The sequence below is a fragment of the Neovison vison genome, chromosome 10 (genome assembly GCF_020171115.1).
Source record: "Neovison vison isolate M4711 chromosome 10, ASM_NN_V1, whole genome shotgun sequence".
Lineage (NCBI taxonomy): Eukaryota > Metazoa > Chordata > Mammalia > Carnivora > Mustelidae > Neogale > Neogale vison.
The window spans coordinates 239,312-266,537 of NC_058100.1; the positions used below are offsets into that span (position 1 = coordinate 239,312).

The following is a 27,226-nucleotide window of genomic DNA, read 5'->3' on the forward strand; positions in this document are numbered from 1 at the left end:
TGCCTCTGCCTCTCCCCTTGCTGTGCTCTCTCTGTCTCTCTCTCAAATGAATAAATAAAATAAAATACTATAATAAAAAAAGAAATGGGGGAAGAAAACTTTCCCCCACTCATTGTTTGAGGCCTTTATATCCAAACTTGACAAGGATAACTCAAGAAAGGAAAATTACAAACCAATCGTACTAAGAATAAAAGTCTGAAATACAGTACTAGCAAACCAAATCCAACAATATATAAAAACTGACATGTCACCAGGGCACCTGGGTGGCTCCGTCAGTTAATCCTCTGCCTTTGGCTCAGGTCATGATCTCAGGGTCCTAGGATCGAGGCTCTCTACTCAGTGGGGACCCTGTTTCTCCATCTCCCTCCGCCTCTCCCCCACTCATGCTCCCACTCTCTCTCTCTCAAATAAATAAATAAAATCTTTTTTAAAAAGATAATAAAGTTTTAAAAAACTGACATGTCATGATCGAGTTGGGTTTATATCAGAAATATAAGCTTGGTTTAATCATAGAAAATAAAGTTATGGGGCACCTGGGTGGCTCAGGCATTGAGCATCTGCCTTCCACTCAGGTCATGATCCCAGGGTCCTGGGATCAAGCCCCGCGTCGGGCTCCCTGTGCAGCAAGAGGCCTTCTTCTCCCTCTCCCACTCCCCCTGCTTGTGTTCCCTCTCTCGCTGGTGTCTGTCTCTGTCAAATAAATAAATAAAAACATTTTTAGGGGCGCCTGGGTGGCTCAGTGAGTTAAGGCCTCTGCCTTGGACTCAGGTCATGATCCCAGAATCCTGGGATCAAGCCCCTCGTCGGGCTCTCTGCTCAGCAGGGACCCTCCTTCCCCCTCTCTCTCTGCCTACCTCTCTGCCTACTTGTGATCTCTCTCTCAAATAAATAATTTTTTTAACTTTTTTTTTAAAGATTTTTATTTATTTTTATTTATTTTTTTATTTTATTTATTTTTATTTATTTGACAGAGAGCACAAGTAGCAGAGAGGCAGGCAGAGAGAGAGAGCGAGAGAAGCAGGCTCTGCACTGAGCAGAGAGCCCGACGCGGGGCTCGATCCCAGGGTCCTGGGATCATGACCTGGGCCAAAGGCAGAGGCTTTAACCCGCTGAGCCACCCAGGCGCCCCTTTAAAACTTTTTTAAAAAAGGAAAAGAAAGTTATATAATTCATTTCATTAACAGATAAAAGAGAAAATTCAGCAATCATCTTTTTTTGTAAGATTTTATTTATTCATTTAGGAAGAGAGAGCACATGAGCAGTGGGTGGGCCAGAGGCAAAGAGAAAATCTCAGGCAGACTCTCCAGTGAGCATGGAGCAGGACATAGGGCTGGATCCCAAGACCCTGAGATGGGGACCCGAGCCGAAGCCAAGAACTGGCTGCTTAACCAACGGAGCCACCCAGGTGTCCCACCAGCCATCATCTTAACATATGCAGAAAAAGCATTTTTAAAAATATCAATTCCTGATTTTTTTTTTTTTTAGTAGACTCCACACCCAGCATGGAGCCCAGTATGGGGCTTGAACTCAAAACCCTGATATCAAGACCTGCACTAAGATCAAGAGCTGGATGCTTAACTGACTGAGCCACCCAGCACCCCTCAACTCATTTTTTTTTTAAGATTTTATTTATTTATTTGACAGAGATCACAAGTAGGCAGAGAAGCAGGCTGAGAGAGAGAGGGGAAGCAGGCTCCCTGCTGAGCAGACAGCCCGATGTGGGACTCGATCCCAGGACCCTGGGATCATGACCTGAGCCGAAGGCAGCGGCTTTAACCCACTGAGCCACCCAGGTGCCTCTCAATTGTTTTTTTTTTTTAAGATTTTATTTATTTATTTGGGAGAGAGCATGCACGAGAGAGCACCAACGGGGGAGAGGCAGAAGCAGGCTCCCCACTGAGCAGCGAGCAAAGTTTCTGAATATAAAGTCAATACAAAACTCAGTAACAAAAAGGAAAGAAATTCTGTCACATGCTGTAATATGGATGAACCTTGAAGACAGGACGTTAAGTGAAATAAGCCAGTCACCAAGAAACCCAATACTGTATGGCTTCCCATGCATGAAACACCCGAAGCAGGCAAACTCACAGAAACAGAAAGTAGCTTGCTGGTTCCCGGGGACCAGGTGAGGGTACAAAATGGAGAGCTCTTGTCTGAGGGATGTAGGATTACACTTCCGCAAGATGAGAGCCGTCTGGAGACCCGTCGTCCAACAATGTGAACATACTTAATGTACGAAACTGTACACTTGAAATACCAAAGGTAGGGCTTGTCTTGGCTCAGTCAGTTAGGCCTTCGACTCTTAGTTTCGGCTCAGCTCATGATCTTGGGTTCAGGAGATCAAGCCCAACATAGGGGTCCGTGCTCCGTGGGGAATCTGCTTGAAGACTCTCTCCCTCTGCCCCTGCCCCCCCCATTCGATCTCTCTCTCTCTCTCTCTCAAATAAATATATACATCTTTTTAAAAAATGGTTAAGATGAGGGGGCACCTGGGTGGCTCAGTCGGTTAAGCCTCCAATTCCTGATTACAGCTCAGGTCAGGATCTCACGTTAGGGGATTAAGTCCAGAGTCAGCCTCCACACTGGGCATGGAGACTGCTTACGATTCTCTCCCTTCCTCTCCCTCTGCCCCTCCCCCTCAAAAAATGGATAATTGGTACATTTTGTTATGTTTTATATGAAATAGGAAATGTTTCAGTATTTTATTTTTTTTAAAGATCTATTTATTTATTATTTGACAGACAGAAATCACAAGGAGGCAGAGAGGCAGGCAAAGAGAGAGGAGAGGGGCGCCTGGGTGGCTCAGAGGGTTAAAGCCTCTGCCTTCGGCTCAGGTCATGATCTCAGGGTCCTGGGATCGAGTCCTGCATCGGGGGTCTCTGCTCAGCAGGGATCCTGCTTCCTCCTCCCTCTCTGCCTGCCTCTCTGCCTACTTGTGATTTCTCTCTCTCTGTCAAATAAATAAAAAAAAAAAAAAGAGAGAGGAGAAAGCAGGCTCTCCGTTGAGCAGAGAGCCTGATGCGGGACTCGATCCCAGGACTCTGGGATCATGACCCGAGCCGAAGGCAGAGGCTTTAACCCACTGAGCCACCCAGGCATCCCAGAAATGTTTCAGTATTTTAAAACTTAATTACATTTCTATACCAATAACAGAAAAAAATTTTTGAACATGCCATTTGCAACAATGTCAGTAAAACTGTACAAGTCAGTGCCTGTGGGTGAGAACAACAGCTATTCAAAGACATTAAAGATCTAAATAAACAGGGAGGTAAACCTTCTCATATTCGTGGATTGGAAAATTCAATATTCTCCACATGGTCCACAGAATCCGTGCAATGTCAAACAAAACCCCAAAATCCCAAATTCTGTGGCATTAACAAGCTCAACAAGCTCACTCTAAAGCATATATTTTAAAGTCGAGGGCAGAGAAACACCAGAGCCTGCAGCGGGTTGGAAACCAAACCTGTTATGTACCCACGTGCAAGAGAGAGGGACCCGTGGCACTGCATGCTCCTGAACTCTGCCCAGTGACTTGAGCAATGTGAGGACATTTGCGTCCTGTGCAAGGAAGACACAATTGCACATGGGAGGTTTTTAATGGACTAGAAGATTGAGGACTGTTTCCTTTGGGAAAATAAAGACAAAGGAATACAATCCCCAAATAATAAATAAGTAAATAAAATGGAGGGCCAAGAATAGCCAAGAAAATGAAGAGCGAGCTGAGAGGTTTGCTGTACCACATATCAAGGATTATTATCAAAATATTTTTTAATGTCTAAACGTAGGATGGTACCGACAGGAAAGTAGACCAGTCGATGGACCAGAAACAAGAAGCAAATCCATACTACATGCACCGCGTAACTGGGGTTACAGAGTGACGGAGAAAGGATGGAATCTTTAATTCATTTTTCTGGAACATTTACCTACGTGGAAAACAATTAGATTTGACTCCTTCATCACGCCGTATAAAATACATGGTATTATTCCATCTATACAAAGCCAACCGTAATGCAAAAACACATATTGTTTAGAGATGAAGATATTAGTAGTAAAAACTATTGAAGAAAGAAGAAATGATACACACAATGACGGGGCAGTGGCTCCACTTGGAGGGAAGGAGGTGGGATGGGGGAGTCCGTCCAGGGAGTTGAGAGGCAAAGGTGACATTCATTTCTTAAACTCAAGGTTCTTATGCCATGATTCTTATATCTTAGATGTGTTCCGCAAATCCTTTCATATGACAATATGTAATCGTCATAATGTAATTAAGTAATAAGTAATTAAGACATATCGGAAAAAAAAGATGAAGAAATGGCCAGCTATGTCATGATCAGATGCACACTAGGACGCCTGGCAGGATCAGTCATTAGAGCAGGCAACGCTTGACCTCCCTTGTGAGTTTGAGCCCCATGTGGGATGCAGAGATTACTGACATAAAGAAAACTTTAAAAAAATGCACACTAGTGAACTGGCAAGGGAGGGCCCAGCTCTGACCATGTGCCCAAGCAGAGGCCCTCGCCTCCTCCGAACTCCGGAACTCCGCCTTTTCACTCATTAAATGGGGCTAAGAATACCAGTGCAGATCTTCTGAGTGTCACAAAAGGCAATGGACGCGAAAGTGTCTTGTAAAGGGGGCACCTGGGTGGCTCAGTGGGTTAAAGCCTCTGCCTTCGGCTCAGGTCATGATCTCAGGGTCCCGCATCGGGCTCTCTGCTCAGCGGGGAGCCTGCTTCCTCCTCTCTCTCTGCCTGCCTCTCTGCCTACCTGTGATCTCTGTCTGTCAAGTAAGTAAATAATATCTTAAAAAGAAAAAAAAGTGTCTTGTAAAAATAAAAGTGCTACACAAACGTAATGTGGTGTTATTCTTAATAATTTCCAATTTGCTGGGCAGGGAATAGAGAGCTGCAGCCTGGGACTCGGTCCTACCCCTTCTGCAGCCCCTCCATGGGCTCACGGAAATCGGCAGCGGCCCTGCTGCTCAGCTTCAGGCCTCAGGGCCCCCCGCTGAAGGGTCACTGTCAGTCCGCACGGTGAGGGGGACAAGAGCCTCACCTGGGGCAATGGGGTCACATGGCCACTTCCTCTCGTCCGCAGGTGCACCTCAGTGGAGAGACAGAGAGCGAATGAGCCCCTGCATCTGAACCTCTCACTCTCCTCTACGACCGACCCCTGCTCCATCACGGGAGTTCAAAGGGTTCACTTCAACTTTCCATCAACTGGAGTCAAATACCCGAAAAACGAACAGCCCGTGCACCACCGCACACCCCCCCACCCCCAGATCCCAAAGGAAATGCTGCCTACCACCACCACCACCACAAAAAAAAAACCTTTAAAATCATACTCTGGGGCCACGCGGCTGGCTCAGTCAGTAGAGCCTGGACTCTCGGCCTCGGGATTGTGAGTTCAAGACCCACATTGGTGAAGAGATTACTTAAAATAAAAATCTTTAAAAAAAAAATCATAGTCTCAAAGCAAACGGAAAGATTTGCTTTCTATTTGGGATTTGTTTTATTATCTTATTTTTTTAATCCATGTTCCCGTCCCCTTCCACTGCTGTGGGGAAGCAGAAGCTGAAGGACGGACGTCTTTGTGCAGCAGGTGGACTGCGCACGTGTGTGGGTTCACCTCAGCCTCCGCGGCTCCCCAGAAACGTGGGGCTGAGCCTGCCAGAGCCGCTCCGCCCTCGCCCTCCGGGACAGCTCCTGCTCCCTCTTGGCACCAAGGTCTTTGGGTCCCTGGAAGAGGGGAAGGGGCTCAAACCCTAATCGTCTCTGCAAACCGCCGTCCCTCCCCGGACCGGCTCGCGCAGGTGCGTCGCAGACCAAGTCGAGTTAGGGTTAAGCTCACCCTAACCCTAACCTGTACCCTAACCCGTACCCTAACCCTAACCCCGTAGAGACCGGTTGCTGGAACCCAGAGACCCCGCCGCTGACGTTCCCCGGGCGGGCAAATCCCGTCTCCGAGAGCCGGGGCTGCGGGTCGGGGCCGAGACCGACCCTCCCCAGGGCTTCAGGGAAGCGGGCGCCGCCCTCCTGCCCGCGTCCGGCTCGCGGCCCCGCACGAGGGCGCCCGCTCTGCGCCCCGAAGTGCCCGCGGTGGAGGCGGCGCCGGGGCTGGGAGAGCCGGGGCTGGCACGGGGCTCTCCAGCCGGGGGCGGCAGCCCTGCGTCCCTCCCGCTCCCCCTCCGCGCGGGTCCCACTCCCCGCGGCGCAGGAGGGGCAACGGGGGGGGGCTTCCTCGACTGTTCTCTCTTCGCAGCCCCAGGGAGAAGGAAGACAGTTCGGCAAAGTGGGGCTCCCAGGAAGTGGGGAGGAAAGAGAGAAGGAGCCGATGGTCTCCCTCCGAGGCGCCCAGAACCTACGACGGAGCGTGCCCAGCCCGGACGAGGCCTGGAGGGGAACAGCGACAAATGCCCCATTGCCCTTAGGTCCAGTTTATCCCCCTGCCCCACACCCTGAAACCTCAAACGCAAACAATGCATTGAGACGGTAATCCCATTAGTCATCCTCCCTGAGGGGGCCGAGGGCCCGGCTTGGTTCCCATGGGGTGACTGGGCTGACTCATGCGGCGGCTGCAGGGATGGGCCAGATCCGGACTGACCGCAAGGCTGAAAGGCTCGAAGCTGTGCTTAGCCCAGCCCCTAGGACCCCTGCAGCTGCAAGCTACTCAGACCACCGCCCCCAACACAAAAATGACAGAGACAGACTCTTAAAGTAGGCCCCCCACCTTCAACTGGGCCATGGGCGGCTGCTGTGGGCTCAGCCCGCCAGTGGCCTCTGTCCTGCCAGGCTTGGGGCGTGCCAGATGCGCCCTCTCTCCCTCCCTTCACCGCATAAGCGCCCCCCCCACCCCCGCCCTTCAGTCAGCACACCCAGAGCACAGCAGGCCTGTGTCTTCTGGGAGGCTGCTAAGGAGGTGGGAGGCAAAGGCAGAAAGACATGTAAATAAAAGTAAATGCCTCACAGCCTGTGTCCCTGCACGCTGCACCCGTTGATAAAATACTGGAGGCAGGCAGAGTACAACCTTCCTCCAGAAGCTCCCTAGTCTTAATGTCAAGACTAGAGGGAAAAACCTTACTCAGCTTGACAACAGCCAGGCTTCTGGAGAGCCTGCTCTAGCCTGCAGAAGTCCTTCTGGAACTTCCCTTATCTTTACTTCCCCCAACCCGGAGGTGTACAGTCAGTGGTTCCTCACAATCCTGGGGCAGAAGCTCTTTCTGCCCACGTGCTTTAATAAAACCCCCTATTTGCACCAAAGATGTCTCAGGGGGGTGCCTGAGTAGCTCAGAGGGCTAAGCTTCTGCCTTCTGTTCAGGTCGTGATCTCCAGGTCCTGGGATCAAACCCACCCACACCCGCCCCTAGGGCTCTCTGCTCAGCGGGGAGCCTGCTTTCCCCTCTTCTCTGCCCACTTGTGATCTCTGTCAAATAAATAAAATCCTTAAACCCACACACACACACACACACACACAAAGATGTCTCGGGAATTCTTTTTTGGCCGTTGGCTCCAGCCTTCACCATCCTCAACAACATTCAAAAATTACATCACCAGGACTATCTCTGCCCCACTCTGGACCCATCACAGCCTGGCTTGGGCACCATTTCCTTCCCCACCCAAATTCCAGAGCCCTCTTTCCTGGGAACCACGTGAGCCTTCCTTAAGAAGCCTTCGTCCAGGGCGAGACCCTTTTCTAATTCGCCTGCAGTCACCTTACAGGCTAGCAGCAGTCAGGGTGGCCCCAGGTGTGGTGGGGCACTGCCCTGTCACTCCCAGAATTGACCATGAGCAAACTCTGATGGCTGGCACAGCACCAGTAAGAGGAGGGAACAGAAATCACTAGGAAGCCAGGACACGGAGGCAAACTTGACCAAAAAAAGGTATTTATTGAACAATTACCCACCACAGTATTTGAGTATTTGACTTAGGCAGGCCGGCTCGAGGGTGTCTCCACCTCCCGATAGGTTTTCAGCCCTTGAGGGCGTCATTGTAGATCAAAGCCAAGGCCCCCAGAAAGGTGACATATTCCTGGAAGTTCACCACCTGGTCCTTGTTCCGGTCCAGGTCCTCCATGAGCTTTGCAATGTCAGCATCCTGCAGCTTCTAACGTGTCAGAAGGGAAATCCAGACTCAATGTGATGAGAACCTCCGATTCTCTCCCCTGCTCCCTCCAGGCAGCCCTCCCTCAGACAGGGGACCCTGCTCTCTCCTCCTCAAAGACATTGGCTTTATTGCTCCACTAACCGCTGGGAACTGACCCATGGTCCCAGTAAGCTGTGTGGGCTCGGGCCCCAGAATATGGGTAACTGAGCGTCAGATGCACCTGGCCCCTCCCTCTCCTCACCCTGCTTCCGAAGGGCCCGGGGAGCGGCCTTACTCACCGCGCCGATGGTGAGCTCGTTCTGGATCAGCTCCTTCAGCTCCTTCTTGCTCAGAGTGCTCTTGTCGCCTTCCCTGCCCGAGTACTTATGGAAGATGGCCACGAGGAGGCCAATGGCCTGGTCCAGGGGGCACGCCATGGCTGGGCGCTGGGCGCTGGGCTCAGAGCTGGGGGCGGAAAGGCTGGTCAGTGCCGAAGGGCCCCACCCGCCCACATTCACATTCCCCGAGAGCTCTGTCCCCAGCCGCAGCGCACCGGTGTCACCAGCGGGAGTCGGCTCGGGGCTTGGCGGGAGGGAGGCAGACCCGAAGGCCCAGAGGAGAGAGGTGGACAAGCAGCAGCCGGACCACGGCCGAGAGCCAGCCACGGGGGCTCCAGAGGTCGGGGAGGAGGAGGGGGACCGCACACCCGGGACACACCCTCCCGCAGCCCGGGGCGCACTCGGGGGAGCCACCTGCCGCCCGGGGGCCGATTCACCCCAGCGCGGGCGGCCCCGCGAGGACTCACCGCACGGCCGGGAGAGCGTCCGCGGACCCGCGGGGCGGCGGCCAGCGCGCCTTTTAGCGGCCGCGGGGCGGAGGCCGGGCGAGTCAGAGCCCCCCCCCCCCCGCCAGGCCCCCCCAACCCCGCCCCGAACCCCCCCCCCCCGCCGCCGCCGCCCGAGGCCAACTTCCCCCCCCACCCCTGGCCAGCCCCACCGCGCCCTCCGCGCCGCCCTCAGGCCCGCCCCGTCCAGGCCCGCAGGGCGCCGGCACCACACCCGGGCCCCAGCCCTCCGCGCCGCCGGCCTCGGGCTGTTCCGGTTCCCGGCACGGAACGGGGATCCCAGGGGCGACCGTTGCCAGCCAGGGACACCGAGCTCCCGGCCCACGGCGGGGGCGGGGGGGCTCCCTAGAGGGTGTTTGGGGACAACCCCCGATGGAGGGGGAGCGGCCAGTGGTCTGCAACCTGGGATTTCAGGGACATCTGGAACACCCACCCCTCAGCCAAAACCAATTCCCACCACCACCCTCACAACTCACAACCCTCCCTCCCCGGCGCAGCCCGTGCCTCCCCCGCTCGCCCCCTCCCACGCCCCACACCCCAGCCTGGAATAGCGCCCTCCCGAGCTCTGTACCCTCCGCCCGGACCCCACAGAGGACTGGGGTGGGGCGGGGCGGGCTAGCCCCCCGCCCGGGGGAAGTGGGGAAAGGAGGCTGGCTAGGAGGCCTCCCGTGGCCTCAGACTGGCTTGTCCACCGCCGCCCTCGGAGCCTCCCCCAGCGCGCGCACCTCCTCTGCCCTGTCAAAGCGCTTCCTCTTAGCTTTCTCTGCAGGGGAAAGCCGGGCCCAACTTCCCCATTTTCCGGAAGGGCAAAACTAAGCCCAGGAAGTTCAGTGACATCCACACCGAGGAAGGGAGGACGCCCAGGACCCTAAATCCCGGAGGCCCTCCGCCCACTCGAGGAGGCGTTCTTCCTTGCCCCCCCCCCACCCCTAGGCAAGGGGGACAAGACATCTTCAAAACCAGCCAGGAATGGAAAATCTTTATTTGCCCTGCTGGAAGGGAAGGCAGAAGCAGGGTCCATCCAGAAGGGAGACGAGGGCAAGTGGCCAGAGGGGAGCTGTGAGAGGGGCTGCGGAGACCAGGGGGAGGGGCTGAGCCCTGGTCATTTCCTATCCTCCAGGAAGAAGTCGTTGTAGGCCATGCACAGTGTGGTGAGGAACACCGAGTACTCCTTGAAGTCGATTTCCTGGTCACTGTTCTTGTCCAAGCTCTTCATCAGGTCATCAATGCTGGTCTCCTTCATCTTCTTCAAGGGAAAGGGACAGGTCAGCCACCCCAAATAGCCCTGCATCACCACCGCACGGCGCCACGCACAACCCGGGAAGACAGCCTCAGGGTGACTCTCAGCTGGGTCCCCAACACGGACGGTCTCAGCCCCCAGCGCACAGCCAGCACCGGGCCTGGCGCCACGCGGTGACACACCTTGAATCCAAGCAATTGTCCCTAGGAAAGCCGGCCCAACCGCCCCTTTCCACAGCACGTCCCACCATCCAGGGAAATAGTGGTCTGGACGTTATACAGCGTCCAAAACAGAAATGCCTTGGAGACTGTGTGGAACTGAGTCTTCTGTCCCTGCAGAGGGTAGCTGAGACCTGACCCAGACAGCATGCCACGAAAGCCACGTGTCAGAGCCCAGAAGCCACCGCGGCCTTCCCTTCTGGGACAGCTTGCCGCTCAGCTGTGTGGAGATGAGGCCGGGGCCCAGCCATGTTCTGTCTGTCCCCTGCTCTCCCCTGCTCTCCCAGACCAGCGCCACAGAGAGGATGAAACATGGCCCTCGGGTGAGACAGGAAGAAAACACAGAAGAGTTCTGCCCTCCCCTCTTCACTGCCCTCAGTTCCCACTTTTCCACAGGAGACACACGTCAGGACAAATGGAGATGGAAACAGCTTCTCTGTGACATGGTCCTTGCCCCAGCATTCCCCAGGCCCTCTGTGCTCTGTAATTAACCCCTGGGGACCCGCCACCCCTCCTTTTGCCCTCATTAACTTCAGGATGCAGAGAGCCTGGCGGGAAAGCCGGAGGCCAAGCTTCGTGAAACCCACACCTGCTCCTGCCCAAGGGAGGCCCACCAGGGTTCACAATGTGACTGGAGAGGCCCCAGGACTAGATTTTCAAGGAAGAAGGAAGGACTCGACCTCTTACTAGCTGGGTGTCTTTGGACCAGTTAGATAATGTTTCTGAGCCTCTGTTGTTTCGAGCTGTAAAAACAGTATCATTTCCGCATAGGCTTTCCCCTCGGTCAGCCACCTCCCCCTTCTCCGTCTGGCGAGAAGCAGTCTGTCTCCTTCCATCCTTGTGTTCCCAAACGAGCAGGACACTTTCTGTTCCCGCGTCGGTGCCAGCTGAGAGCCCTGGTTGTACGGGGCCCACAGGCGGAGGCCCGGCCCTCGAGCCTCACGCAGCTCGAGCCGGGCGCCCTGGGGCCTTGTCCCCCACGATTCCTCACACAGGCTCTTTGATGGCTCCGTGCGCCCGGCCTCAACACACAAGGCTCCCCGACCTCTAGGCCTTCGCGCGGGCTGGAATTCACCCTCTGGACGCCGCCTGCCTCCTTCCCAGGGAGACCCACCGACCTCCCATCACGGAGGCCGTGCACCTGTTGGCCCAAGATGCCCACCTTCTTCCTTAGTCTCTGCCAGTCCCATTGGTCACCCTACTCCAGGCTGAGCACTGGGAGAGCAGAGCACTGGTGCGTGTCCCCTCTGCTGGTGCTCTACAGATGCAAAGCTGGGGCGTCCTACCTCACAGAAGGGGCGCCCCCACAGCGGTGTGGTGCTTCCTCTGTTCTCTTCCTCCCCCGTGACGTGCGCAGGGAGAACTCGGGCTTGGGCTGGGGCAAGAGTCACCTACCTCTCCAAGACACAGCTCCTTCCTGATCAGCTCCTTTAGTTCCCTCCTGCTCAGGGTCAGTTTGCTGCCTTCTCTCCCCGAATATTTATGGAAAGTGGTGACCATAGTGGTCAGGGCCTTCTCAAGAGGTGTCTCCATCAGTGAGCTCTGGAGGGTGAAGGGGGAGGGAAGGATCACCATCCCCGGGAAGCCAGACCTGCTGCTTCCCCCCATCGCTAGTCCAGCCCAAGGCAAACAAGGAATAGCCAGAGCCACGAGCCCCTCCAGCCCCCACAGGAGCCGACACACGCCCCTGCTTAGGAGATGCTGGAAAAGGGCTCTAGGGGCAGATGACCTCCCCGCGAGATGAAATGGTGGCAGACGAAGGAACCAAGAGAGGTCCCCTGGCCCACTGACCTCGGGCAGTCACTCCCCAGAGGCTGTCTCGCCCCAGTCACCTTCCTGTGCCCGGGCGCCTGAATCACCGGAGCGTGGGGAGTGTCCCATTATGGAGGTAGAGGACAAGGCAAAGACAGTCCAGGCTTCAGAGGGGCGCTGGAGCTGGACCTGGGAGCTAAGATCTCAGCAGGAAACAGGGCAGAGTTTGCTGGACCTGTCCCGCTGGTCTCAGTCTGGCCCACAGACCTGCACAGAACCGGCACTAGGAGGGGAGGGCCTATCTCCAGGATGCCTCTGAGGGCAGGATCCAGAGGCTGGGTGTGAACGTGACCCTCCAGGTCCTTTAGCGCGGCCACACCTACCCAAGGAAGAGGCCGCTCCCATGACTTAGGAGGGGGACAACACCCAAGAAACCTGGGGGCTCCAGGTCAATCTGTGTAGAGTCCAGAGCATGAAGGAAGCAGCAGCTGGCTTTCACCTTCTCCCAAAGCCCACCTAGTGATTCTTGAGCTGGATCTGTCATTCACCTCTCGCCACCCCAAAACCTCAGCATCATGCCCCCTCACACTCCAGAAGATTCAGCCATGAGCACAGGGGAGGGGAGGGCCTCTGGGCGTCAGGGACAGCACCCCAGCCCTTCTGCCTGCAACTGCATACCCAGAGCCCCTTCCCGGGAAACTCCGATAAGCCCTGCTCCACACTCCGCCCTCCTTCCTGAGCCCATGTCTGCCCAGCATGCCAGGCCTTCCTCGGTGGTGGTCCCCAAGGCTGTCGTGGTCTGGCCTCACCACCCCACTTGCCCACCGCACAGATGAGCAGGAAGTGAGTAGGAAGGACTCACCAGGGAAGGCGCCAGCAGACAGCCCACGCAGCACAAACAAGTCTCCCTCCCACCACTCCCTGCCTTTGTTCCCTTGCTCTGGTCCCCAGGAAACCAGAGGAGGGAGAGCCAATGAGGAGAGGGACCTGAGAAAGCCCAGGTCAGAGCCTCCTGGGACAGGGCTGGGGAGAAACCCCTCTGCCAGTCTTGCCTTCCTTGTTTCCCAACAGAGGGGAAGGGGGCATGTTGAGCTCACTGAGGCACACACATCTTCAGTTCCAGAAGCTTTATTTTCCCAGCCCAAACCCAGCACTCAATCTGATGGGACAACAGGGGTGGAAGAGAAACCAGGAGCCCTGGGAAAAGGAGGGAAACGTGGCCAAACACAGGGCACCTCCTCACAATGGGGTGGCAAAGTGTCCCTAGGCCACTCTCCACACTGCGCCTCCTGTCCACACCAGGAACAGAGCAAACACAACTTGAGATGGGAATCCAGGAGGGAAGATGTTCCCTGCTGAGGGCATGGAAGTCAAGGTCAAGGTCATTAGCAAGCATGGAGTCGAAGCCTAAGATGCCTCGCTCATCTTCATGGGAAAGAGTTGTCAGAGACGTGGAACAGAGGCCTGGGAATCAGCGACATGGAAGGGGTCCAGGAAGGGTAGGCCCAGGTGACAGGGAAGCAGGCTCAGGGTGCAGGATGGAATGGAGCAGGGGCGGGGAGAGCGGCCTGAATCAGAGGAGAAACACTTCTACCACCAAACGGTTCAAGTGTGAGAACGGAGCTGAGTCAGACGGCACCTGTGGCCACAGCATCCCCACCAGGCCTGGACCCTCCGCCCTGCGCCCCCTCTGCCCCGCCCCGCCCTGACCTGGGCTGGCGAGGAGAGAGAGAGAGAGAGAGCGAGAGGCAGCAGGGACTGGTCGCTGAGCAACGGGAGTTTCTGAGGCAGAGTGATGCAGGAACATCCCCGGGGGAGGGCACTCCCTTAGAAGATGGGCGGCCAGGGCCCTGGCAGAAGGGGAGGAGGCAGGCTTTTTCCTGGACCAAAATCCTAGCCAGGCCTCTGCAGTCACACTCGGGGGAACATCTGAGTCACCTGCCCCACTGCTCTGACGCTGGAGAGAAAAACAGGCTGTAATGAGAAGGGAAAGCTTGCAAGGTCAAGGGGACCAAAACCCCCTGCTGCTGGCCATCACCCTCACTGCCTTCTTCTTAAAGGCCCCACAACCCCAGGCCCGGCCTGTAGGACAGCGTCCATCACCCATCAGCCTGTAATCTGAAGAGACACGACATCAGGCCTAGTGTTTTCTGGGGGAAGAAAAATCTCAGTTCCATTGATCAGATCTCGTGTCTGGAATTTCATCTCCAAAATTAGGGCCACCTCCCACCACTTCCCTCCCTCCCACCCCAGCTACCATCCTCCGCTCTCCCCTTTGAGGTCCTTTTGTCCCTCTCTGAAGGACCATGACCCTAACTGCTAACAGCCCTCCTCCCAGCCTCGCTGGTGACATTCTCAGGCTGCTGCAACGGGGTGATCTCCTTCCACCCGGCCTCCCTGGCCTAACCACGGACAGGAGGGACTCACCCATCCCTGGGCTGGAAACTAGGGCGCTGGAAGGGGCCCACAGGGCAGCGCCCTCGTGATTCAGCTCCTTGCCCCAGGGCGCCCAAACTCCATTCCAGGCCCCAGCCAAGAGCAGATGTGACCTTCGGTCTCTCCAGAGGCTGAGGTGGGAGGGGCCAGTCGGCTGGCCAAGACCCCACAGCCGGCGCGCTCCAAGCCTTTGGGGGTTCTTTGCCCTGCCCTGGGCGCCATCAGCCAGCTCCATCATGCGCACACACAGTCTTCCACTCACCCCTGCCCCCCCCGGCTAGTCTGCTCGCCACGGAACCGCTGTCCACCGCCTGTGGGGCCCACCGGGACCCGTCCCTCAGCCCTCACCACAGCCCCAGAGCCTCTCAGACTATCAACCTTAAAGCTTCTAAGACTCTTTATTGAACTTGGTCACATCGTGCACACATCTGGCGGGGCTGGGGTGAGGCCCGGTGCCCTCTGCCAACAGGTAGGGTACCCCCACCCCCAGGGGAGCCTTCACTTCTTCCGGGGCTGCTTATCGGGGAACCCTTCGAAGAACTCATTGCACATCATGGCGACGCAGGACAGGAAGACGCAGTACTCCTGGAAGTCCACCTCGTTGTCCTTGTTGCTGTCCAGGTTGCTCATGAGCTTCTGGAAGGCGGCCTCATCCGTCTTCTTCTGCAGGGAAGAGGCAACAAGCAGAAGCACACGTTCTGGCATGCAGCAAAGACTAGAGCCGTTTCCCATCTCCAGACGGGAGCTCAGGAAGGCACAGCCTCGCCCTGGGGGCCCCGCTTTGGAACCCCTGCTCTCAGGGGCTAAGCGGGGTCCACAGAAGTTCACCCCAAGGGGACGTGCACGCAGTTGGAGAAGGGACCACCACGTCGCCCCCCAAGGTTGTTCCAAGAATGCGGCTAGACAGTGGTCACGAAGGTAACACGCATACTGCACAGAGTCTGGTATAATGGGGCACTGGGAATGCTCAGGGGCGTGGACACGTGTCTCCTCGACTGTGACTTCACACCCACAAAGACTCCAAAATTATCCGTTGCCGGACTGATGGCAAATGTCCCTGTTTGTGGATCTCAGCTTTGCACTTTCACGACCTTGGAAGTTGCTTAGCCGCTCTGAATGTCTGTTCCCCTTTAGTTAAGTTGTGCAAAGCCCGTGGCGGGGTCTGGCCTGCACCCTACCCGTGGGTCCCAGCCCTCCTCCTGCTGGGCTCCCGGAAGTGAGTGGCAGGTGCCCACTGTGTTCCGAACCAGGCCCTCTGCTCGGACGTCCCCATCCCAGGGACAGAAGCATCCCAGGGACGGTAGCTACGGCTCTGCCCACAGGCTGGTGCCCCACCAGGCCCTGCCCCTTCCCCGTGGAGAGGGGAGCACACAGGGGCATACTCCCAGGCAGTAGCCACTCACCCCCAAGAAGCTGGGCAGCTCCCGGGTCAGCAGCTCCTTTAGCTCTGACCTGTTGAGCTTGAACTTGTCACCCTCCTTGCCCGAGTACTTGTGGAAGGTGGACACCATCACATCCAGAGCCTGCTCCAGGGGGCACGCCATGGTGGCACTCAGGATCTGAGGATGGGTCCCGGAGACAACCTTGTCTTCCCCAGCCCCACCCTCAGAATGTTCCACCCCACTCCCAGCCCCCAGGGGCCACTTGATGAGATTCTGCTCCCACCAGAGGGGGACCCAGAAAGGTGGGAGGCGGCTCCTAGCGGGAGGTGTGTGCTTCAGGCCGCTGTCCGGGCTGGCCTGGCCTGGCCCAGGCTCTGGATTGCGGGCAGCCTCACTCAGGCGGGGCCTCCCCCTCCCCCAGTACTCCCACGACCACAGCGGCCACACCCTGCCCCTTTCTCCCCCTCCCGGGGCTGCTGGAGGCCTGCCCAGGGGCCCACAGCGGAAAAAACCAGCGGCCCAGCCCTGGAGTAGGGAGGGGCCGGGTGAGGTGGCAGAGGCAGGGATGCAGGGCGGGTGCGGCCAGCTCCCTGCAGGGTGCAGAGCAGACGCCCACAGGACACAAGCAGACAAAAGTCCAGTTGACTTCAGTTTGCTTCCCACACCCGAGTGTGCACCCACAGGCCCTTGCAGCCCAGCAAACAGCAGCCGATGTGCAGACCCACAGGTCACACACACACCAACACACACTCCAGCAACAGCACGTGCAGAGCCCAGCATCCCAATGCCACCAGCTAGGTCGAATCCAGGCCCTGCACACGTCCTGTTCGTGGGTTTTTCTCCTGCACACACAGGCAGCCAGGCGTGTGTATGCTCACGCACGCACACACACACTCACTCACTCACTCACACACACACGCCCCACTCCAGGGCCTCCACATCAAATCTCACGCTGGACCCCGTGAGCATATCTGGCCCCCACCAGCCACTCCTTCCTCTGCCCGGAGCCTGACCCCAGCCTCACCCTGACACCCTTGTGTGCCAGTCAGGAGACCACGACTTACCAGGCCAGGAGGGAAGAAGAGATGAGGAGGGAGGGTGTGAGGAGAGAAGCGTGGGGAAAACCCAGCGGTCTGTCCTATTTATACCCTGGCCAGGCCCTGCCCATAGCAGGGGTTGGGGAAGAGTGAGAGACCGTCCTCCGGTGGGCCCCTCCACCAGCCCGGCTGGGAACCCAGCTTCCTGCCCTGGGTAGGCACATTGCACAATGGGAGACCCACACAGCCCGGGGTCTCCATGGGGTGGGCACTGCACTGTGGGCTCAGCTCAACCTGAATTTTCAGGAGCCAGAGGAAGTCTGTGCCCTGGGTATGGGGGGGGCAGGGGGGCAAGGAGGAGGTGGTCCTGCTGGGCAGCCAGAAAAGGGGAGACAAGGCAGGTGAGTGCGCACGGCCCTGCTCTTGATCTCGGGACTGGGTTCAAGACCCACGTTGGGCAGGGAGCCTACTTAAAAAATAAAATACTATAAAATCTTGAAAAAAAAAATTGCTCTGTGCTGCTGCCCCTCGGAACAATTTGTTACTTAACCTGTAACCCCTGGAGGATTTTACTAGTTACCAAGCACATTTAGATACGGCCTTCAGAAATACACCTACTGGCAACAGGTCTTTGGGGAGAAGGACGATGTACGAACGTGAAGGGGGCAGCGGGGGATGCCCGGCTTGCTCAGGGCGGAAGGCCGCCTGCTTCAGGGAAGCCAAGCACGCGGGAACGCCCGGTCAGCTCTGGGCGGAACGAAACCCGCCGGCTTCCCTTTTCCGTTCTCCCTCCTTTCTATTCCCAGAAGTGCCGGTTGTTAGTTGGACGAGTCCTTTGCATGTGCTTGGTTAACGATAAACTTGATCCTCCTCCTTGCTTGTCTGCAAGACGGGATTAACGTTTGACCTTCATCAGTCCTTCTGTTGGCTACTGTTTTCTATCCCATAAAAGGGAGACTGTGGAGTGGCTGGGGCAGCCGTCCTCTTCGGCTCTTGTCCCCTCCCGCTAATCTCCTGCAGCTGGCGTGTTTGTGCCTAATTCTCTGGAAATGTGGCTGCCCAGGCACTAAGGAGGGGACCCCAGGAAGCTCTCGCTGCCCTTCTCCCCAACTTCAAGGGCACTCTGCCATGCTGAGTGAGGTCCAGGGCAGGAGGGGAGTCTGGAAGAGGAACAGACCAACACCCAAAGGGGATGCTAGGACCACCCCAGGCACATCAGTGGACAAAGGTCCCGGATGCAGTAGTGATGGAGTAGGGAGTAGGAGTCAAGTGTGGGGCTCAGGGATGGACAGCAGGTACCCAGAGGATGGGGGAGAGGGAGGCTATCAGGATGGGGTACCTAGAGTTGGGATAGTACTAAAATGAAGAACACAGGTTGGGGTGGAAAGTTAGAGGAGAAATGGCATGAAATGGGGAAGGGTCACCTTCTCAGAGTGGGGTATGAACTCAGCTTTACTGAGGATCAGGAGTAGGGAGCTAAGGCCCTCAGCAGGTTATAGTTTCAGGGATGGGGTCTGTCTCAAGGTGTCCCCTCCCTTGGGCACCCCTCCCTGGCCAACAGCCATACCCTAGTCAGACCTCAAACACCCCAATCCTATTAGCTCTGCTCTCTGGGCTCCCACACCCAAGCCCACAAGTCCGCCCCACCCCTGCTCCCCAACCTCCTCCTCAGAACAGCCTTGCCGAGCGAGGCCTGAGCACCAACCCTAGGGAATCTGGGGCTGCCCTGGCGTCCTCCTTGACGGCCCAGGGGAGTTGCTGCTTCAAAGGCCTCAGAGAGAGAAAGACACCCCACAGCCTCCTGGACCTTGTCCTCAGAAGGACCCCCCTCCGTGCTTCCACTAGGCTGACTCACCCGCAGCCTCGTGCCCTCCGGCTCAAAAGCCCCACAAAAGTTGGAGAGGAGTGAGGACTCTGCCCCCCACCCCCCACAAGCCCAAGAGTCGAGAGGCAATCTGGGGACACCAGTTCTTTATTAGGCGTGAAGTGGACCCTCCGGGGTCAGGGCCTCATCCGTGTGCAGCCACAGGGGGAGGCGGAGCTCTGGGGCTTTTCAGCTGGGACCCTGGGGAGGTCCCCACCCGCCTCTAGCCCCCTGGGTCAGCCCGGCCTGGGCCTCGTGTCAGGCGCCCGTGGGAGCGGAGCCTACTGGGGGCAGGGGGGCTCGGGGGGACAGTCCTTGAAGTAGTCGTGGCAGTAGGTGCACAGGCAGGCCAGGGCGCGCACGAACTCCCCGAAGTCCACCTCCTGGTCCTTGTTGGTGTCCAGGACGCTCATGAACTGATGGTAGTCACACTCCCGCAGCTCCGTCTGCGCGCGGGGGGCGGGGGGCGAGGTGGCAGGCTGAGGCAGGGGTGCATGCCCAACCCACCTTCCCCTCCTGGCCGGCCTCCCTGCCTCCCACGCCCTGGGGGACGAGCCTCAGCCTCCAGCTCTGCCATCTGCCCGCGTCCACACCCGCAACCGCCCTTCGCAGGACCCACCGCTGGCTGCGTGCGGGGTGCCGCCCAGTGCGCCCTCGCGTCCTCCCACCGCCTGCCAGGCAGCAGGTGTGGCCATGCTCTGTCCCCTCACAGCCGGGGCCCTGGGACCCCTGGCGCATCCGCTCGCCTCCTCACAGCCTCACCCCTGCCCCACTTGCTCCGAGACGGTCCCCAGAGCTCTCTCCGCAGTCCGGGCAGTGCCTCCCACACACTGGCCCCCCCAGGAGCTCACCGGGGTCCAGGTGGGCAGCTCCTTCTGCAGCAGCTCCTTGAGCTCCCCCTGGCAGAGCCTGTGCTTGTCCCCGCCGCGCCCCGAATACTCCTGGAAGGTGCACACGATGGCAGCCACCGCCTGTTCCAGAGGCCTGGCCATCCTCCCTGTCAGAGGACACGGAGGTGAGACTCAGCCGGAGGCCCAGCCATGCCTAGGACAGGGACCGCTCCCACACACTCCTGCTGCTTCCCTCCTCCGAGCAGCCCGGCCCTGACCACTCCAGCCTCTTCTAATTTCTCTCCCTATGACCCCAATGTCATTTTCCTGGACAGAAGTCTTCTTTCCCTACCATCAGGGCAAACTCCTCAGAGAGCATCCCACCCCCCAAATGCACCCCCACACTGGGGATCCTTGAGGACTCCCTGGCTGTCTCCCTTCTCTCGGCCCTGACACCCAGGAAGGGCTCAGGCCCACGGTGCCCCACCAGGAGATAAAGCCTCCAGACCCGCAGGAAATTGCCCAAGGAGATACTTGCCCCAGCCCCCCCTCCTCAGGCCCTTGGAGCAGCTGGGCTTCTCGGGGAGGGGTCAGGTCTGAGAGCAACCCCAGCACCTCACCACCCTCACTCATCCCTGCTCCCCTGAACTCTGCCTGGGACCCCCGTGCATCAGGCCAGCCACACAACCGCAGATGAGCCCCTGACACTGGGGTGCAGGGGCCCTACCTGTAAACTGGGCTTCATTCCACCTCTCAGGCCTGCTCAGGGACCCAAACCGGCAGTCCACAGAGGGAGCCAGCTCAGAGGTTCGCGGGGCAGTGATCTGCCCCACCTGAAGCTGTCTCCCTGCCCCCTGGGGTCTTGAGCCAGAAGGTTTTGCACAGGAACACCCCTTTTCTCAGAAGAGCAGTGCCCACCTCCCCCACAACCCCACCACCTCTGGGAGGAGGCCTCCAGCCTGGGGAACCCTGAAGCAGCTGGGAAGGCCCTGCTAATCCCCGGTGAACCTAGGGCCTTGCTCCCCCAGGGGACAGGAGTGTGCCGCAAGGAACCCGGGCTGGGAGGGCTCTCCCGGGTGCCCCTCTGCTGGGCCATACGGAACAGAACAGCCCCGCCGGCAGAGCTGGGGCAACGCTCAGCCAGTGGTCTCTGTGACAGCCCAGCGGTGGAGCTGGGAGTCTGCGCTACCCGCAGAGGAAAGGGCCACACGCACAGGGACTAGGGAACCTCATTGGTGCTCGGCGGCCCTTGGGGCTCCTGCCGGCCTGGCTGGCACCACCCCAGGGGCTTTTTCAGAAGTTGGGTGCCTGGAGCCTGAAGGGAACCCTCTGGTGAGACCCCACCCCTGCCAGACCTCCACACTGTACACCCTTAACCCAAACTTCAGACAGCCCTTCACTGTAACCGAGGACCACTGAGCCCACGATAGCTGACTTCCGGCACCTGGCCAGTACCTGCAGTGCTCCTCCCTCTGTCCCCAGGCCCGGCTCCCAATCCAGGGCAGAACCAAGCAGCTGGCACTCACCAAGAGTGATGGTTTCAGCTGTAGGAGGCTGGAGACGGGCCGTCCCTATTTGTAGTCTCCCAGCGAAGGAAGGGAGCAATTATGAGGGCCCAAGTAGGTCAAGCTGAGGGTGTCCCCAGGGGCTCCCCTGCCTCCTTCCCTGGCGGCCCTTATTATGGTCCCCTAGGGCCACCCACCCATGCATACATCAAAGGGCCATTTGGGGCCACAGACACAACCTCCTTATTGCCCACCCCCAGAGCTGGGAACAGGGCCCAGCACACCCGCTTCCCCTTCTAGCCTCTGTCGGAGGAGGAGATGGGCTAATCCATCCCATCCACACCCCCTTCTTCGCTCTAGAAGCACACATAGCTTCGCCCCCAGAGAATCCCTGTGCCGGAGGGGATCCTGGAGAGGGTCTGCTCAGCCCCATTTGCAAGAGAGAACACGGAGGCCTGAGACAGCCTCCCTGCATGACCAGGCCAGTGGTTCTTTGTCACTTTGGGCTGTGGCCTGCTCTCTCCCCTGAGGAGACCATCTGCAGGGTGTCTAGAAGGCTAGGAGAAAGGCAAGCTGCTCCCAGGGGCCCTTCCCAGTCAGGCTGACCTCTCTGCGGCCCACGACCCACGGCCCTAAGTGCTGTGAGTGGGCTCAGACCCTGCAGGTTCCTCTGTGTGTGCAGCCCCCAGGTCTGTTCCTTGAGGTCTGATGGGATGGGGCCTGGGTCTCCTCTGGCTCTCAGCCGGAGTATGTAGCCCTTTGGGGTCCCAGCATAATGGAGGCGGTCCCCCTTGTCTCCCCTCCTCAGTGAGCCCTGGGCTTCAGCTCCATCTTCCTAACTCCACAGACACACTGGCTCAGCCAGTGCTCTCGGGATGTGAGCGGCCCTGGAGCACGGCTCAGCTCCTGGAGTTGGTTTCCCTTAGATTTTGGTCTCCTCACTCCTTACTGTCCTGTGAGCTCCTCATTGCTTTGAAACATGCTTTTCAGTTCTGTCCAGCACTTGTTGTTTTTAGTGGGAACAGGCCCTCTGTATCACTATGACTCTAGTCTGTCTCTCATGCCCCCTTCCCCATTTCAGAGCAGGAGAACCTAAGACCCAAGAGAGTGTGTGGAAAGCGGATGGGGAGGTCAGTGCCCAGGCCTCAGAGGAAGCCTCTTGCTGGTGGAGGCAGCCGGAGAGCTCAGGCCGCCCTGACCCCAGCCCTTCCTCTGCACCCAGAATTTGTCCTGCATCATCTCCATGGGGACTCAGCCCCTGCGGGGGAGGGGAATGAGCAGGGGTGGGTAGGGAAGGGAGAACTGTGATTAGCCTGTTTTATAGGCAAGGTTACAAGGAGGAGGGGACAGAAGGGGCCCAGCAGTTGCCTCCCTTCTAGGCCAAACACCTGTCCCTGTGACCACACAGTTCTGCTCCCAGCCTCCTCCCCACCCCCGGCCACAGGTCACCCCACCCTCCCGCCTTCCCTTCCCTCAAGGTCAGTGATTAGGGGTAATAATGGTGACCACTTCCGAGGACGGCTGTGGGCTTGGAGGGGTTAATACATATAAAGCTCACAGATAGACGACGTCAGGCACACAGTAAGGGCACACATGTCCTCTGAGAGGCAGGTCACTGTCCGGGGTCACTCAACAAACAAGTGGTCACCTGAGAGCCATTTGTCATTCCTGTCTTCATTTTTCTTTCAAGGATCTTATTAATTTATTTGACAGAGGGAGAAAGAGGGAGCACAAGCAGGGGGAGAAGCAGGCTGGAGAGGGAGAAGCAGGGTTCCCGCTGAGCAGGGAGCCTGACACAGGACTCGATCCCAGGACCCCGAGATCATGACCTGAGCCAAAGGCGGCCGCTGCACTGACAGAGCCCCCCAGGCCCCCCACGTGTCATTTAAAGGCACCTGTCCAAGGCACTGTGGGCACAGTCGTAAGTAAAACACCCCAGGCCCGGCTCTGCACAGACTGACAACCTAGTGGGGGACACAGTGGTGACAAGTGGGAGAACGCCAGGCCAGCGGCAGGCCAGCAAGAGCCACAGTGTAGGGCCAAGGGTGGCCGGTGGGCGTTGCATGTGCCTGTGTGGTCTCAGAGGCCCCAGCATCCCTCCGTTCGGAAGGGGGCTGCCCTCTGCCTGCTGCGGGGCAGGGGCAGGAACTCGCCCAGGACAGACGGCACTTTGGGGTGGGAGGGCCCCTGTGGAAAGAGCCCTTCACCGGAGGTCCCCGCCAGTCCCCCCACCCTCTTGCCACCCGACCTCGGACTTGCCCTTCGCCTGGTTTGGGCCTTCATTTCCTCGCCTCCAGAGTGGGTCAGAACCCCTGTGGGACGGGGCTCTGTGCCCCTCACTGTTCCGGCCCCCGAGAGCCCTCAGTGCAGGCCAGCCCGAGAGGGTCAGTAGGAGGAGGGGACAAGGCCCTCCTCACCCAGTCATCTCCTGCGGCCCCCCTGAGCGCCCCTTCCCGCAGTGCTTCCAGAGACCACCGTTCGAGGCCCAAGGGGGGCCATCACCTCCTTTCCCGCGCCCGCTGTCCTCCGCGTCCCTTGCTTCCGTACCCGCAGGCTCTCCCCCTCGCTGCCCAGCTGCCAGCGCCAACCACCGAGGGAGGCAGCCCACCTGGAAGGTGAGGGTCTCTCCCTGGCCTGCGGGTGTCAGTGTGGGAGCAGACGGATCTGCTTGGCAGGACCCCCCTGCAGCACTGACTTCCGTTTGCTTCCCACCCCCACCTCCTTTCTGCCCCTCCTCTCTGCCACCCCATTGTCACCCCCAGGGCTTTGAAAGGCTCCTGGGAAGCTGTGTTGCCCTCTGAAGGTCAGCATGGGGTTCTGCACCTCGGGGAGAAATAAGCGTGTCCTAGAACACCGCCACATTCCTGTGCTTGCTCCGAAAGGACCTGGGGAGAGCACCCCCCAATCCCACAGCCCCATGGGGCTGGCGAACTGCTGTCAGACTGACCCACCTTCTGTCTCACCATCTAAGCCCCGTAAGGGGAGGTGATGAGGGGGGATTTGATTACTGGGGCTGGAGCCACGGAGGCCTTTGCTGGGAAGAGGGTCTGAACTGAGACCAAGGAGAGCCTGTGGAGCGTAGAATACTACCTCTTTTGACGGCCAAGCCAGTTGTACCCATTTCCCAGGTGGGATCAGTGAGTCAGTGGGGAGCACATGTGACCTGAAGACAGGAGCCCAGGGGGCCCTCGTTCAGTCCTTCCCTTGTCTCAGAAGCCAACTTGGATGTCGGTATCTCTTTTCCTGGAGGGTTAAAAGGCTTCCAGGGGTAGACCCTGAAGAGCAAAAGCCAAGGGAACGTAGGTCCCGACCCTGACGGGAGGGGTGACTGTCCAGGGGAGGGCCTCCCAGCCCCCACTCCAGGAGGACGGAGGAAGCAACCAGGCCCAGGCACCTTTGAATGGTGCCATTTTCTGGACTTTTCCACCCTCTGCCTCAGCAGAGACTTTGTGGCAGGACCATTACAACCTGCTAGGGACGTCTGGTGTCCGTCAGTCTGTCAAATGCCCAGAAGGAAAAGGAATCAGCCCCATTTAGGGGCGCCTGGGGGGCTCGGTCTGTTGGGCGTCTGCCTTCAGCTCAGGTCATGATCAATGGGTCCCGGGATCAAGTCCCACATCAGGCTCCTTGCTCGTCAGGGAGCCTGCTTCTCCTTCTGCCTTCACTGCTCCCCCCGCTTGTGCCCTTTCTCTGTCTCTGACAAATAAATAAACAAAACATATAAAATATTGTTTTTTTCCCATTCAGCCCTCGCCAGCTGAGGCCAGTCTCCACCAGCCCACAGAGTCTAGGAGTGGGGACTGTGCTCCCGCAGAAGCCAGGACCCACTGCGCGCGCGCAGACTGCCATCGAATGGGCCGGGTCTCCCCTGGATTCATCTGGGCACCAAGAACATCTGACTAGGCTCCCCGGGGTCCCCTCTCCTTCCCACAGAGCTTGCGGCTTTGGAGGTGACTGAGGAAGAGGAGGAAGTCCCGGACTGTTGCTCCATATCCCACGTCTTAGATGTGAGGTGTTTCCTTACATTTCCCAGCCTCTCCCAGCCCCTGCCTCCTTGTCTGTGACGTGCAGTGACCACCAGCACACCCGTCCTCAAATCGCGGGGATTCTGGGAGACTGTGCTCCCACAGGCCCAGCAGAGAGCCCCGCCAGAAGGAGACGTCCAGGAATGGTCACACTGCTCCCTCCCCGTTTCCTCATCTCCAGGGAGCCCAGAGGCCAAGAGACACACAGGCTCCCCGATAGCTGTCCTGGGCCCACTGTAAGGTCTTATCGGCGAGATAAACAGGACACAGGCGAGGTAGGCGCAAGGCATGATTTATTAAAGGCTCTCTCTGGCGAAGTTTCAGGGCTCAGGAGAAGGGGAGCCAAGAAAGTTGCGCCGGGAGGAGGTGGGCGCCCTCGGCCGAGGTTCCAGGTTCCGCAACTCTGGAAAGCAGAGTGGGGGAAGTCGCGCTGGGATGGAGTTGGCGGGGGTCTTTGATCTGTCTCCTGCATAGGTATTGGGTTACCTATGGAGACGTGACCTGGGCGTACATCCTTTTGGCGGGAGAGTCAAGGGTTAAGGGCGGGGGGTGGGGGGGAGGCTGGAAGACCTGAGACCCCCGCAGCAGCGGTCATTTCCATTGCCCTTCCTGCAATCCGGGAGCCTCTGGAGCCGCCCCGTCATTTCTATTGTTCCTCCTGCACTCCCGGAGCGGAGGACCCAACAACCACCACTTCCTGACCCTCTTCTCCAGGCTCTGTCCCCTCCAGGACGTTAGGGAGATGGGTTTCCCTCATTGCTGGGCCGGCCTGGTTGCCGCACCCGCCCCAGATGCGCCATTCAGCAGAACAATGAGAACACGCGTGTTGTCCGCGCACCTTGGCGCTGGGTTCCGTCCATCTCTGGGCAGGTCTAGTCTCTAGTCTGAGGCACCGTGCCTGGAAGGACCTATTTAGAAACTGTCCCTGCTCCCCTCCCCCCAGGGGATTTACTTGGAGCCCAGTCCCAGAAACCAGCTTCAGGTAACAAAGCCCAGATACAAAGGTGGGTCAGGCCAGGTGGAGACATCTGATCAGTGGGGGCGCATGCTGTCTCCCTAGTTCCCAAGGAGTACGGGCCCGCACTTTGGGAGCCTTTTGGGCACCAATCCTAACCAAGGTGTGACGGGCTAAATCAAATGTCTAAATCAATGTCTACTAGGGTAAATTGTAACTCAATTGGTCACCTAGCATCACTGTGGAGTTTCCTGTGTGTGTTACAATCTCATTGGCCACCTGTGTGCGGCCAGGCCCGACCGCATGGCCTTTGCCCTTAGCCCTTAAAAGCTAGTCTGTGAAACAGAGAAGGGTCACCCTCTCTTGTAAGAGGTGCGGCCCCGAACGTTCGGTTAGATTCTTGATGCTTGGCACGAAATAAAGCTTTGCTTGACATTCACTTTGTATCAGTCTCGTTCCTTTAATCACGGACCCATTATTGGGGCATAAAGTGCCCAAGAGTGCTCACCAAGCAGCCGAGTTTCCCAGGAAGTAAAAAAACAATTTAGGAAAATATTGTCTATCGCGTGTCTATTGCTTATGCCCTCTTTCCTTGTTACTGAAACTCATTCTCGGGATGCCGGGGTGACTCAGCAGGTTGAGAGCCCAGCTCTTGGTCTCAGCTCAGGTCCTGATTTCAGGATCCTGAGATCGAGCCCCACCCTAGGCTCTGCTGGTCCCTCTCCCTCTGCCTCTGCTCCCCCAGCTGCTCCCGCACACGCACGTGATCATGCTGTCTCTCTCTCTCTAAATAAATAAATACAATCTTTAAAAAATGTTTTTCTTTCAAAGTGTCAACATGCTCAGGTAAAAATCCCTGGTTGCAGGGGCGCCTGGGTGGCTCAGTGGGTTAAAGCCTCTGCCTTTGGCTCAGGTCATGATCTCAGGTCTGAGCTCTCTGCTCAGCGGGGAGCCTGCTTCCTCCCCCCTCTCTCTCTCTCTCTGCCTGCTCTCTGCCTGCTTGTGATCTGTCAAATAAATAAATAAAATCTTAAAAAAAAATTCCTGGTTGCAGCTTGAC

The 27,226-nt window shown here is 57.8% G+C and overlaps 4 protein-coding genes across 9 annotated transcripts; all 4 read right to left on the bottom strand.

Moving 5' to 3' along the window:
- Positions 1–7,862: 7,862 nt before the first annotated feature.
- Positions 7,863–8,955, bottom strand: S100A6 (S100 calcium binding protein A6). The gene is made up of 3 exons (XM_044266156.1): positions 8,884–8,955; positions 8,378–8,543; positions 7,863–8,099 (listed from the first exon to the last, which is right to left on the bottom strand). The coding sequence occupies exons 2-3, from the start codon at positions 8,513–8,515 to the stop codon at positions 7,965–7,967; spliced, it is 273 nt and encodes a 90-aa protein (XP_044122091.1). The 5' UTR covers positions 8,516–8,543; positions 8,884–8,955; the 3' UTR covers positions 7,863–7,964.
- Positions 8,956–9,886: 931 nt separating this feature from the next.
- S100A5 (S100 calcium binding protein A5) lies at positions 9,887–14,668 on the bottom strand. 6 transcript variants are annotated; one of them, XM_044266160.1, is made up of 3 exons: positions 14,560–14,668; positions 11,776–11,922; positions 9,887–10,168 (listed from the first exon to the last, which is right to left on the bottom strand). In XM_044266160.1, exons 2-3 carry the CDS (start codon positions 11,911–11,913, stop codon positions 10,025–10,027), a joined length of 282 nt encoding a protein of 93 aa, XP_044122095.1. In that variant the 5' UTR covers positions 11,914–11,922; positions 14,560–14,668; the 3' UTR covers positions 9,887–10,024. The 6 variants fall into 6 exon arrangements, with proteins under 6 accessions (XP_044122095.1, XP_044122096.1, XP_044122098.1 ...); XM_044266161.1 differs by lacking the exon at positions 14,560–14,668 and adding an exon at positions 12,995–13,013; XM_044266163.1 differs by lacking the exon at positions 14,560–14,668 and adding an exon at positions 12,213–12,446.
- Positions 14,669–14,947: 279 nt separating this feature from the next.
- On the bottom strand, positions 14,948–17,069 carry LOC122918011 (protein S100-A4). Its single transcript, XM_044266164.1, has 3 exons — positions 17,015–17,069; positions 15,972–16,127; positions 14,948–15,231 (listed from the first exon to the last, which is right to left on the bottom strand). Exons 2-3 carry the CDS (start codon positions 16,110–16,112, stop codon positions 15,067–15,069), a joined length of 306 nt encoding a protein of 101 aa, XP_044122099.1. The 5' UTR covers positions 16,113–16,127; positions 17,015–17,069; the 3' UTR covers positions 14,948–15,066.
- A 1,973-nt stretch (positions 17,070–19,042) lies between these two features.
- Positions 19,043–19,843, bottom strand: S100A3 (S100 calcium binding protein A3). The gene is made up of 2 exons (XM_044266165.1): positions 19,703–19,843; positions 19,043–19,297 (listed from the first exon to the last, which is right to left on the bottom strand). Exons 1-2 carry the CDS (start codon positions 19,841–19,843, stop codon positions 19,133–19,135), a joined length of 306 nt encoding a protein of 101 aa, XP_044122100.1. The 3' UTR covers positions 19,043–19,132.
- Between the last annotated feature and the right edge of the window lie 7,383 nt (positions 19,844–27,226).

Excerpts from the sequence above, each read along its gene's own strand:
- S100A6 (XM_044266156.1), bottom strand. The coding sequence starts at position 8,515 with ATGGCGTGCCCCCTGGACCAGGCCATTGGCCTCCTCGTGGCCATCTTC. Across the intron at positions 8,100-8,377 it reads ACGAGCTCACCATCGGCGCG|AAGCTGCAGGATGCTGACAT; the intron begins GTGAGTAAGGCC and ends CTGACACGTTAG.
- S100A5 (XM_044266157.1), bottom strand. The coding sequence starts at position 11,988 with ATGGGGGGAAGCAGCAGGTCTGGCTTCCCGGGGATGGTGATCCTTCCC. Across the intron at positions 10,169-11,775 it reads AGGAGCTGTGTCTTGGAGAG|AAGATGAAGGAGACCAGCAT; the intron begins GTAGGTGACTCT and ends TTTCCCTTGAAG.
- LOC122918011 (XM_044266164.1), bottom strand. The coding sequence starts at position 16,112 with ATGGCGTGCCCCCTGGAGCAGGCTCTGGATGTGATGGTGTCCACCTTC. Across the intron at positions 15,232-15,971 it reads AGCTGCCCAGCTTCTTGGGG|AAGAAGACGGATGAGGCCGC; the intron begins GTGAGTGGCTAC and ends TCTTCCCTGCAG.
- S100A3 (XM_044266165.1), bottom strand. The coding sequence starts at position 19,843 with ATGGCCAGGCCTCTGGAACAGGCGGTGGCTGCCATCGTGTGCACCTTC. Across the intron at positions 19,298-19,702 it reads AGCTGCCCACCTGGACCCCG|ACGGAGCTGCGGGAGTGTGA; the intron begins GTGAGCTCCTGG and ends CCCCGCGCGCAG.